At 41.9% G+C, this 13,314-nt stretch overlaps 1 protein-coding gene across 1 annotated transcript; it reads left to right on the top strand.

Moving 5' to 3' along the window:
- The first annotated feature begins 610 nt into the window (after nt 1-610).
- si:dkey-76k16.6 (glycine N-acyltransferase) lies at nt 611-12,400 on the top strand. The gene is made up of 6 exons (XM_014215748.3): nt 611-815; nt 8,320-8,430; nt 8,528-8,647; nt 9,051-9,235; nt 10,461-10,657; nt 11,983-12,400. Exons 1-6 carry the CDS (start codon nt 714-716, stop codon nt 12,189-12,191), a joined length of 924 nt encoding a protein of 307 aa, XP_014071223.3. The 5' UTR covers nt 611-713; the 3' UTR covers nt 12,192-12,400.
- Nucleotides 12,401-13,314: the final 914 nt, after the last annotated feature.

The following is a 13,314-nucleotide window of genomic DNA, read 5'->3' as shown; positions in this document are numbered from 1 at the left end:
GAGAGGGACGGAACCTACACTGTTACATTGGTGCCGTGACCCGGATCGTTGGTTGCTGCGGAAAAGGAGGAGGTCAAAGGGGGGGTGAGTGTAACCGATGTGAAATGGCTAGTTAGTTAGCGGTGGTGCGCGCTAATAGCGTTTTAATCGGTGACGTCACTCGCTCTGAGACTTGAAGTAGGGTTGCCCCTTGCGTTGCAAGGGCCGCGGCTTTTGTGGCGCGATGGGTAACGATGCTTCGTGGGGTGTCAGTTGTTGATGTGTGCAAGGGTCCCTGGTTCGAGCCCGGGTTGGGGCGAAGAGAGGGACGGAACCTACACTGTTACATGAAGACAGGCTAAAACTGTTTCTCCAATATAAATCCCCAATCACGCTGGTAGGAGATGTCATGGCGACGTTGGCTAGCTAAATGTAAGCGTACAAATACATCATCGGGTCGAACGGTCGTCTTGCGCCGAACTGCGCATGTGCACAGACACTTTTTCGATTTAAAGTTGTTTTTGACCAAAATAAGAACGGGTCAGTTTGTCATTTTCACGATGTGGGAGTCATTTCACCTCCCTCGTAACTCCGAAAGTAAACTACAGAAGATTGTAAAAACATGTTGAAGTAAAATTGTTCACTATTGCGTGATAAATTCTGGAAGTAATGTAATGATTTGCCAGCCTTAGGCTATTTAGCCTATTGTACAGTCGTTTGTTTAGTGTCAAGTCATGCAAGTGTCAGAACGAGGAACAACCATGGAGCAACTGAATGAAATGCAGCTGAAGACTGTTGAGACCCAACTGAAAGAGCTATTTCCTCAGTCGCAGCAGGTGGGTATTAAGGTAGTATAGTGTGATTTATATTCATTTTTATTATTAAATTATACTTTTTTTTGTGAAGTTTATTAAGGCTTAAATGCACTTTAAATAAATTGTAATTTGATTTGATAATGCAAAGATTATGCTTTTTGGAATAGATTACATTATTATATATTATAACAGAATAACTATTTTTCCTTTAGTTGTGGCAAGTCGGATAAGATGTAGCTGTAGCGGGTTTCTTATGCACCACAGGAGAACCAAGAAATGAAGAGCGACACCACGGCTGTCTTTTAGGCTTTTATGTTGATCTGCAATAGTATTATGAAAAGACAGGACAGGAACACATCAGTCTCCAATGCACCACCTGACAAGTTGTTCTTTCTCTCTCAGTGTTTTCTCAGACTCTCACAATCACACTCATACATAAAGCCATAATGTATAGTATAAAATAATAACCAGTCCTTAATACAAAGAATGTATAATCTTAATTCTTAGACAATAGAACCATACCTGCAATAGTATTATGAAAAGACAGGACAGGAACACATCAGTCTCCAATGTACCACCTGACAAGTTGTTCTACACAGGAGCATGAAGAAAGGTAAAACACATATCCTGTCTCACATCCCCAATACATTGCTAGGTGCTTTCAGTGTTGATAGTAGCAAAATACAACAACTCATGTACAAAACCACTGCAACACAAACAAGTTACAACGTAAAATCGCCTTAGAGGGCAAAAACTACATCCCCCATAATGCAACACCATCACTAGTCGGCAGCTCAGCTAGCCGTCTGCATCACAGAAAGAAAGTCATACTAGCTAGCAACACTTTTAGCACTCTGTAACTATATTAATAACAACAATAAAACTCTGAAAGTTACGTGTTTCGATAGTCTCACATCCCCTTATAACAATATCTACAGCATTAACCTTGGGACGTTTATTTATTTCACGTTACGGACTTCTACAAAGGAGTAATCTGCAACCCGTACCTTTCTCTCTCAGTGTTTTCTCAGACTGAGGAGAGCGGGATCTATGGGTAGTACCAGGGTGTTAGTAGGTGACGTAAGCACCCAGATAAAATAAAATACATTTAATGAAACAAAACCTGAAGATGTTAACATCATTCAGCTACTGTAGCTGCCTACCTAACATCAACAGGCATCACCAGTAGAGCAACAATTAAAATTAGAAACCAAAAGTAAAGTTCCTGGCGATCTGACTCCCCCCTTCTGTCTGAACTTGGAATATTCCTGTTCGCGGGCTTTGGCCACTGACCCTCAACCTGATTGTTCTGTTCTGCGTTGTGTACTATTCTAATAATTTGAAGTTTGCTGGAATAACCATTTTAACTCTACTACATAGCCTAAAGAGTTCAAAGATGGCGTAGCAGTCAGACGTCTTTGTCTTTGTTTTGTCTCGTCCCATGGTATATATCTTTTTATATATTTTTCTTCGCATTCTTTTTAATATTTTTCCTAAACCTCAACTTCAAAATACTCTCCTGCAACCCGCCTCACCCAATGTTTTATTTATTTATTTCACCTTTATTTAACCAGGTAGGCAAGTTGAGAACAAGATCTCATTTACAATTGCGACCTGGCCAAGATAAAGCAAAGCAGTTCGACAGAAATGCAATGGAACTGAGCTACCTCTCACGTGAGCGCGCATGGCTGAGGCTCATGCCCTGCTGGCAGTCCTCTCACTCAATGAGCTCTTATTCTCCCCCAGTTCACAGTAGAAGCCTCAAACAAGGTTCTAAAGACTGTTGACATCTAGTGGAAGCCTTAGGAAGTGCAAAATTACCCCACAGACACTGTAGTTTGGATAGGCAATCACTTGAAAAACTACAAACCACTTCCTGGTTGGATTTTATATCAGGTTTTTGCCTGCCATATGAGTTCTGTTATACTCACAGACATCATTCAGACAGTTTTAGAAACTTCAGAGTGTTTTCTATCCAAATCTACTAATAATATGCATATATTAGCTTCTGGGCGTGAGTAGCAGGCAGTTTACTCTGGGCACGTCAGTCATCCAAGCTACTCAATACTGCCACCCATCCATAAGAAGTTAAAGCCTGCTTGTGAAAAGCCGCCAGTTTCACAGGAAATTTACCCACAATATATGGACATTGTAGTAAAAAATGAAGCCCTTCTGAAAACAAAATGAGGTATAATATTCCAGAAACTATGATGATTTTTTCTGTACCTTTTAACCCAGTTGATTTTTGATATCTGATTAAAGAGAGTGAAGTCTAAGACATTTAGACCGCCATCACAAACCCTGTTGGTGATAACATCTCTTTTTATCTTATGTGGCTTGTTTTTCCATATGAAGTTGTACAATAGCCTATCTAAGGCACAGCAAGTGGATTTGGGAATGTCAATAGATGAAAAAACACAGCCCCTCAGCTTTGGATAAAAGCACCCTTCCTTGAAGACTTAAATCTCTCCCTGACCATGAGGATTTTTTTTGTTGTTGACAGATTCAGTTACAGGGTTCAAATTAAGATCATTCACAGCCTTAAGATTTTTGGTGATCTTTACACCGAGGTAGGTTACAGTATCTTTTTCAGAGATGTTACAATCTGCTGGATTGACAGCTCCTTTCAGAACAAACTTCTCACATTTGGAAAGATTTAATACCAAACCTGAGATTTTGGAGAACTGCTTCACGGTATCCAATGCTAATCTAGCTTGTGACACATTTTTCAAAAAAAGTGAGGTGTCATCCGCCAGTAGGGATATCTTGATCTCTCTGGCCTAGAATGTAATGCCTTCAAATGTACTTTTATGAACTAATGAGCATAACATTTGAGATACTAAAAAAAAAAAAAAGGTGAAATTGGACAACCTTGTCGTATTCCTTTGTAAATGTTAAACCTTGAAGAAGTTCCATGACAGAGTTTGATACAGCTATTGCCACCATTATACAGAGTTCTAATAGCATAAAAAAAGACCAAACTTCATATGCTTAAGACAATCAAAGATAAAATTGTGACTTACTGTATCAAATGCTTTCTGAAAATCCAAAAATAGATTAACAGGGAAGTCATCCAACAGATCACAATACTCAACAAGTCTAACACCAGCCTCAGATTATTAGATATATGGCACCCTTTCATAAACCCTTATTGACATTCATCAATCAGATAATTCAAGCAAGACTTTAACCTTTTTGCAAAGATTAAGGCTATAATTTTGTAGTCGTTATTTAGGAGTGTGATTGGACGCCAATTATCAATATTTAAGAGATCCTTGTGTGGTTTAGGTATAAGAGTAATAACCCCTTGCTTCAGAGAGGCAGGCAGTTCTCTCTTATTTAAAGCCTCCTTAAAGATTTCAAGTAAAAATGGTGCTATTTCTTCAGACAAGGTTTTCTAAAATTCAGGTTACCACGAGAGAACGTCTGGGGGCTATGCCTTGAATCTATGCTATCGTGCCCAGAAACCTGCTCCCTTTACTCTCTGTTCTGAATGTGCTAGACGGCCAGTTCTTATAGCTTTTAGCCGTACCTTTATCCTACTTCTCCTCTGTTCCTCTGGTGATGTAGAGGTTAATCCAGGAGCTGCAGTGCCTAGCTCCACTCCTACTCCCCAGGTGCTTTCATTTGTTGACTTCTGTAACTGTAAAAGCCTTGGTTTCATGCATGTTGACATTAGAAGCCTACTCCCTAAGTTTGCTTTATTCAGTGCTTTAGCACATTCTGCCAACCCGTATGTCTTAGCCGTGTCTGAATCCTGGCTTAGGAAAACCACCAAAAACCCTGAAATTTCCATCCCTAACTATAACATTTTCCGCCAAGATAGAACTGCCAAAGGGGGCGGTGTTGCAATCTACTGCAGAGATAGCCTGCAGACTTCTGTCTTACTATCCAGGTCTGTGTCAAAACAATTTGAGCTTCTACTTTTAAAAATTCACCTTTCCAGAAACAAGTGTCTCACCCTCTGCCCCCAGCTGTGCCCTGGACACCATATGTGAATTGATTGCCCCCATCTATCTTCTGAGCTCGTGCTGCTAGGTGACCTAAACTGGTACATGCTTAACACCCCGGCCATCCTACAATCTAAGTTTGATGCCCTCAATTTCACACAAATTATCAATGAACCTACCAGGTACAACCCCAAATCCGTAAACACGAGCACCCTCATAGATATCATCCTAACTAACTTGCCCTCCAAATACACCTCTGCTGTTTTCAACCAAGATCTCAGCGATCACTGCCTCATTGCCTGCATCCGTAATGGGTCTGCAACCAAACGACCACCCCTCATCACTGTCAAACGCTCCCTAAAACACTTCAGCGAACAGGCCTTTCTAATCGACCTGGCCGGGGTATCCTGGAATGACATTGACCTCATCCCGTCAGTAGATGATGCCTGGTTATTCTTTAAAAGTGCCTTCCTCACCATGTTAAATAAGCATGCTCCATTCAAAAAATGTAGAACTAGGAATAGATATAACCCTTGGTTCACTCCAGACCTGTCTGCCCTTGACCAGCACAAAAACATCCTGTGGCGTTCTGCATTAGCTTCGAATAGCCCCCGTGATATGCAACTTTTCAGGGAAGTTAGGAACAAATATACACAGGCAGTTAGGAAAGCTAAGGCTAGCTTTTTCAAACAGAAATTTGCATCCTGTAGTACAAACTCAAAAATGTTCTGGGACACTGTAAAGTCCATGGAGAATAAGAGCACCCCCTCCCAGCTGCAAACTGCACTGAGGCTAGCAAACACTGTCACTACCGATAAATCCACAATAATTGAGAATTTCAATAAGCATTTTTCTACGGCTGGCTATGCTTTCCACCTGGCTACCCCTACCCCGGTCAACAGCCCTGCGCTCCCCACAGCAACTCGCTCAAACCTCCCCCACTTCTCCTTCACCCAAATCCAGATAGCTGATGTTCTGAAAGAGCTGCAAAATCTGAACCCCTATAAATCAGCCGGGCTAGACAATCTGGACCCTCTCTTTCTAAAATTATCCGCTGAAATTGTTGCAACCCCTATTACTAGCCTGTTCAACCTCTCTTTCATATCGTCTGAGATTCCCATAGATTGGAAAGCTGCCGCGGTCATCCCCCACTTCAAAGGGGGAGACACTCTAGACCCAAACTGTTACAGACCTATATCTATTCTACCCTGCCTTTCTAAAGTCTTCGAAAGCCAAGTTAACAAACAGATTACCGACCATTTAGAATCTCACCGTACCTTCTCCGCTATGCAATCTGGTTTCAGAGCTGGTCATGGGTGCACCTCAGCCACGCTCAGCCAGGCTTTCGACTCTGTCAATCACATTCTTATTGGCAGACTCAACAGCCTTGGTTTCTCAAATGATTGCCTCGCTTGGTTCACCAACTACTTCTCCGATAGAGTTCAGTATGTCAAATCGGAGGGCCTGTTGCCCGGACCTCTGGCAGTCTCTATGGGGGTGCCACAGGGCTCAATTTCCGGGCCGACTCTTCTCTGTATACATCAATGATGTCGCTTTCGCTGCTGGTGTTTCTTTGATCCAACTCTATGCAGACGACACCATTCTGTATACCTCTAGCCCTTCGTTGGACACTGTGTTAACAAACCTCCAGATGAGTTTCAATGCCATACAACTCTCCTTCCGTGGCCTCCAACTGCTCTTAAATGCAAGTAAAACTAAATGCATGCTCTTCAACCGATCTCTGCCCGCACCTGCCCGCCCGTCCAGCATCACTACTCTGGACGGTTCTGACTTAGAATATGTGGACAACTACAAATACCTAGGTGTCTGGTTAGACTGTAAACTCTCCTTCCAGACTCACATTAAACATCTCCAATCCAAAATTCAATCTAGAATCAGTTTCCTATTTCGCAACAAAGCATCCTTCACTCATGCTGCCAAACATACCCTCGTAAAACTGACCATCCTACCGATCCTCGACTTTGGCGATGTCATTTACAAAATAGCCTCCAACACTCTACTCAGCAAATTGGATGCAGTCTATCACAGTGCCATCCGTTTTGTCACCAAAACCACTGCGACTTGCATGCTCTCGTTGGCTGGCCCTCGCTTCATACTCGTCATCAAACCCACTGGCTCCAGGTCATCTACAAGTTTCTGCTAGGTAAAGCCCCGCCTTATCTCAGCTCACTGGTCACCATAGCAGCACCCACTCGTAGCACGCGCTCCAGCAGGTATATCTCACTGGTCACCCCCAAAGCCAATTTTTCCTTTGGCCGCCTCTCCTTCCAGTTCTCTGCTGCCAATGACTGGAACGAACTGAAAAGATCTCTGAAGCTGGAGACTCTTACCTCCCTCACTAGCTTTAAGCACCAGCTGTCAGAGCAGCTCACAGATCACTGCACCTGTACATAGCTCATCTGTAAATAGCCCATCCAATCTACCTCATCCCCATACTGTATTTATTTATCTTGCTCCCTTGCACCTCAGTATCTCAACTTCCACATTCATCTTCTGCACATCTACCATTCCAGTGTTTAATTGCTATATTGTAATTAATTTGCCACCATAGCCTATTTATTGTGTTACCTCTCTTATCCTACCTCATTTGCACATGCTGTATATAGATTTTTCTACTGTATTATTGATTGTATGTTTGTTTATTCCATCTGTAACTCTGTGTTGTTGTATGTGTCGAACTGCTTTGCTTTATCTTGGCCAGGTCGCAGTTGCAAATGAGAACTTGTTCTCAACTAGCCTACCTGGTTAAATAAAGGTGAAATAAAATGAATAAATAAATAAAAAGATATATTAAAACATACACTGAGTGTACAAAACATCAGGAACACCTGCTCTTTGCTTGACATCGACTGACCAGGTGAAAGCTATGATGCCTTATTGATGTCGCTTGTTAAATCCACTTCAATCAGTGTAGATGAAGGGGAGGAGACACATTAAGTATTTTTAAGCCTTGACATAATTGAGACATGGATTGTGCATGTGTGCCATTCAGAGGGTGAGTGGGAAACACAAAAGATTTATGTGCCTTTGAACAGGGTATGGCAGTAGGTTCCAGGCGCACCGGTTTGAGTGTGTCAAGAACTGCAACGCTGCTGGGTTTTTCACACTCAACAGTTTCTCATGTGTATCAAGAATGGTTCACCACCCAAAGGACATTCAGCCAACTTGACACAACTGTGTAACGCTATTGTTGTTGTTCTGAGGGCAGCTCAATATTAGGAAGGTGTTCCTAATGTTTTGTATACTCGGTGTAAAACAGCAACATTTACATTTTTAGTAATTTGGCTCTCATCCAGCGAAACTTACAGTAGTGAGTGGATACATTTTTTTGTATTTTTTTCCCCCTGTACTGCACCTCCGTGGGAATCAAACCTACATCCCTGGCGTTGCAAGCACCATGCTCTACCAACTGAGCCACACTGGACTTGAAACATAACAGATACAAATGCTAGACAAAATATATTGACTATAAAGGAGGCATCTAAGGAACTGTCAGGTACATGTCCAATTTTATCTGTAGTGTCTAAGGGTTATTTTTGCCTTGTCTTGTCAAGGTTTATGGTTACATTTTCCTGATGAACAGAGTTATGGCTGACCCGATTCAGGTTTTTGTGGACCGCTGGCCAGAATTCAATGTCATTCTCTGCAAACCACCATATGAGAAGGTAACATTAGATAAGTTCATAAAGATACACCTGTCCCAATCTTAATAGAAATAATGTGTATTTTGATGTCTCAACTCTGCATTTGCCCATTTTGCAGGAGGGGGACCTTTTTAAAGACACATGTGTTTTTACTAAAGATGAAGCTTCTTTTAGGAATATCCTTGAAGAGAACAACATAATTGACTGGACAAAGTTCCTCTGTTTAGGTAATTACACTGTAATTACAGTACCTGCCACTTGCACTTTGCCTGCTCGCCCCACCCCCCTCTGTCTCTCTTGTTGTTTCTCTTTCCTGAAACTAAAGTAAGTTTCTCTCTCTCCTAAAACCATCACCCATGGACCTTAAAATGCATGTACCATGTTGAGAATTCCCCATTCAGAGTGTAACGCCCTCTTTAGCTCTCTCTCAAGCTCCCCCAAACTGAGCTCTGGTTCAGGTCATTATTGCACCTTCCTCTACTAACATAGTGGATCAGTTTTTCATATTTATGAAGAAGGAGGAACTGATCCTAGATCAGCACTCCTATTCTGAGACGCTTGATAGATACGGCCCCTGGTGTCTCCGGTTGTCTCTAGGCTGCTGGGATCTGGGGTGGTTTCATTAGTCACACACCATATAGCACAAAGTTCAATTTCATAGAAGTTGTTTGCCAACATTACAGCCGTCTGCTATTTTAGGCACCAGTCTTTGCTATGAGGAGATGGTGATGGCGATGGCTTCTGAGAGAAAGGTACCCGTGAATAAAGTGTCTGTTAGTCACATGATGGTGCTCCAGGATCCATCCCGCCTTCCACCTGTAGAAAGGTATGATGGGCTCAGCTCTTTTCCTTTTACCATGGGGTAGAGACATTTTTGCAATTTTAAAGCTAATTTCCTGCAATTCTACAAATTTTGCCATGACTTGTGCAATGTTCTTATGATATCTGAGTGTCACATTCAAACAAAATCAATGGCAAGTGCACTGCATGCATGGGCAGTACCATTGCTGACATGGGCTACTTGAGTGACTGTCAGTGACTGACATAACAAGAGGAAAACTGAGGATTCACTATACCAAATTTAAAATAACATTTTATTGGTCGCGTACAGAGATTTGCAGTTGTTATAGCAGGTGCAGTGAAATGCTTACGTTACCAGCTCCAACAGTGCAGTAGAATGTCTAGCAAATTCAATACACAAATAATAAAACAATCTAAACAAGAAATGAGAACAAGTACAATTAAGAATCCAAAGTAGATACTATATTAGAGTGAGCGATGTAAAAATCCAGAATATAAATACATGATGTGTATAGACATTAGACAGTATATCATTTGGAAAAGAAAATGGTAGGTACAATAGTAGGTATATTAGGATGAGCTATGTGGAGAATACAGTATACATACACAGTGAGTAAACAACAGTATATAAAAAGTAAATGAAGTGACCACTGTTAAATGTCTCTATATACATGGGGCATTAGTCTCAAGGTGCAGGGCAGAGTACCGGGCAGGTATCCAGCTAGTGATGGCTGTTCAACAGTCTGATGGCCTGGAGATAAATATACTGTACTCTATACCATCTACTGCATCTTGCCTATGCCATTCGGCCATCACTCATTCATATATTTTTATGTACATATTCTTATTCATTCCTTTACACTTGTGTGTATAAGGTAGTTGTTGTGAAATTGTTAGGTTAGATTACTTGTTAGATATTACTGCATGGTCGGAACTAGAAGCACAAGCATTTCGTTACACTCGCATTAACATCTGCTATGTGTATGTGACAAATAAAATTTGATTTGAGATAGAAGCAGTATTTCAGTCTCTCAGTCCCAGCTCTGATGCACCTGCTAGATGGTAGCAGAGTGAACGGACCATGGCTCGGGTGGCTTAGGTCCTTAATACTCTTAAGTGAACCTTGTGTATTCTACTTTTCTAACGCTCAACGGTAATTTGAGATCCCGACGGAGTTACCCCGAGCAGCCGCTTTACGATGTGCTATCTATCTCACACCTCTCTTCTTTCTTTCCTTCTCAAATCCACAGTGCAATTGAATCAATGATATCCTCACTGGACGAATCCCACACTGATCTAGTCAACAAAACCTGGAAGTTCGGGAACACGGAGGACAGTTTCCAGATGATCCGGAACATGATCCGGCACTACCCGTCTTGCTGTGTGCTGGATGCAGAGAGCCAACAGCCCATAGCCTGGATTCTGACCTATTCCTCCTGTGCCATGGGTATGTGGAATACCTCTGTCAAATTGGTTTTCAATTTTTCAATTATTTTATTTTTTCAGGTCTTGTAATAGATTTTCTAGTAGATTTAAGTCAAAACTGTAACTCGGCCACTCAATGTCTTCTTGGTAAGCAACTCTAGTGTAGATTTGGCGTTGTGTTTTAGGTTATTGTCTTGCTGAAAGGTGAATTAATCTCCCAGTGTCTGGTGGACAGCAGACTGAACCAGGTTTTCCTCTAGGATTTTGGCTGTGCTTAGCTCCATCCGTTTCATTTGTATCCTGAAAAACTCCCCTCTCCTTAATGATTACAAGCATACCCATAGCATGATGCAGCCACCACTATGGTTGAATCTGTGTTTGAAATTCACTGCTCGACTGAGGAACCTTCAGATAATTCTCTGTGGGGTACAGAGATGAGGTAGTCATTAAAAAATCATGTTGAACATTATTATTGCACACAGAGTGAGTTCATACAATTTATGTGACTTGTAATTTTTGCTCCTGAACTAATTTAGGCTTTCTTTAACAAAGGAGTTGAATATTTATTGACTCAATACATTTATTTTAATTTATTTATCCCTTATTTTACCAGGTAAGCTGACTGAGAACACGTTCTCATTTACAGCAACGACCTGGGAATAGTTACAGGGGAGAGGAGGGGGGATCAATGAGCCAATCGTAAGCTGGGGATGATTAGGTGGCCAAGATGGTATGAAGGCCAGATTGGGAATTTAGCCAGGACACCGCGGTTGACACCCCTTACTCTCACGATAAGTGCCATGGGATCTTTAGTGACCACAGAGAGTCAGGACACCCATTTGACTTCCCATCCGAAAGACAGCACCCTACACAGGGCAATGTCCCCAATCACTGCCCGGGGGCATTGGGATATTTTTTTTAGACCAGAGGAAAGGGTCACTCCTACTAGCACTCCAACACCACTTCCAGGGACTGACCAGGACCAACCCTGCTTAGCTTCAGAAGCAAGCCAGCAGTGGGATGCAGGGTGGTATGCTGCTGGCCATTTCAGCCTTTCATTTTTTATTAATTTGTAAACATTTAAAAAAAACACTAGTCCACTTTGACATTGTGGGGTATTATGTGTATGACAGTGACACAAAACCTCGATTTAATAAATTTGAAATTCAGGCTGTAACACAACAAAATATGGAAAAAGCTAAAGGGTGTGAATACTTTCTGAAGGCACTGTACACAGCTCTCACTTGAACAGGACTAAGGAATGCTTTTATACATTTTACATGTCCCTCCTTATTTTGGGCGCACTGGGAAACAATTACCAAAACAATGGTTCCTACCCCATCACAGGTATGTTGTACACCCTGCAGGAGCACAGAGGACAGGGCCTGGCCAAAGCCCTGGTCAGCAGCATGTCCAGGAGACTCTATTCTCAGGGCTTCCCAGTGTACTGCTTCGTTGAGGAGGAGAATACACTGTCCTACAGCCTCTACACCAACCTGGGCTTTACTGAGGACCCTCAATACAGGGCTGCATGGTTTGACTTTAACAGTTTGTGACTAAGGTCTTGCATAGAGCGCCATGCTCTACCAACTGAGCCACACGGGACCCCATTATGTTTGTTTCTCCAGGCTTATTTTCAGTGTGGTGTAATTAGAATGACACATAAGATATGCTAATTGTATTCTGAGCAATAACACTTCATTCGTGTTGTTTAGATTTCTGATTCCAAATGTTAATTTAAAACCTCAAATGAGGGAATGTTTACAAAAACAAAACAAAAAATAGAAAAATAAATATAATTAAACTCAACAAAAAATAGAAACGTCCCTTTTTCAGTAGATGGGCCAGGGAACCATCTTTATAGGCCACTACTATCTGTCTATTCTCAACCTGCAGGGAGAGCAAGAACCCATGGAGGAAATGAAGCACATTGTGTATTAAGTGAGAAAGACATTTGAGAGAGAGACTCATTTCACTCCCTGCTCTTCCCCCTTGGCCCTAACTCGTCGATGTTTGCATTTCTGTATGGTGGCAGCAATACTGGAAGCTCCATCACTACACTGCTTATTCCTATCCAGAACCTTCAAAACTGCTAACATTGAAGGATTAGTGCTAAGGAGGAGCTGTAGGAAGTGAATTAGGATGAGAGTATGGTAGTTGTAGTTCACGTCGTTGTTTAAGGCCCCAAAGTAGTCTGCCACCTGTAGAGGATTGTCGTACATGTTGATGAGGAAAGGTTTCAACCTCTTATGTTTCCGTTAAAAGCACTTTCAATTGAGATTCTCCATTGAGCATACATGTTTTTTTAGTCCAGGGCTAGGCTTTATCTGTGTCTGGAGAGAATGAATAAAAGTCTGAGTTGGCCAAATAAACGTACAGGTCAGGTAGAGCCTCTAGTCGTTTCTTTGATAAGATGTTGGTCGCGTTCCAGGCTGACAACATTGCAGACGTTGCATTACATCAAATTATGTGGTTAGCTGATATGTTGAACATCTATCCAGTCGTTGAGAGATCTGGTAGTCGTCTGCAATGTAGTTAGCCTGGAACGTGGCCATCCTCACCTGTAGAAAGCAACGCAGGCCACAAATCAAAGATAGCCTAGTTTGTCATGCTGCACACGGCTCTCGATGGCTCTCACTCCCCTAACGTCCTCCTGCATATGGTGTATACTCTCCATGT

The sequence above is a fragment of the Salmo salar genome, chromosome 01 (genome assembly GCF_965601325.2).
Source record: "Salmo salar chromosome 01, fSalSal1, whole genome shotgun sequence".
Lineage (NCBI taxonomy): Eukaryota > Metazoa > Chordata > Actinopteri > Salmoniformes > Salmonidae > Salmo > Salmo salar.
Note: the sequence above shows the minus strand (reverse complement) of the source record. Positions and strands in the feature narration are given on the sequence as shown.

What these genes read in the sequence shown, in the direction of transcription:
- si:dkey-76k16.6 (XM_014215748.3), top strand. Translation starts at nt 714, where the DNA reads ATGCAAGTGTCAGAACGAGGAACAACCATGGAGCAACTGAATGAAATG. An exon ending in TATTTCCTCAGTCGCAGCAG is followed by an intron (nt 816 to 8,319) that starts GTGGGTATTAAG and finishes TGTCTTGTCAAG; the next exon opens with GTTTATGGTTACATTTTCCT. An exon ending in CTATTCCTCCTGTGCCATGG is followed by an intron (nt 10,658 to 11,982) that starts GTATGTGGAATA and finishes ACCCCATCACAG; the next exon opens with GTATGTTGTACACCCTGCAG.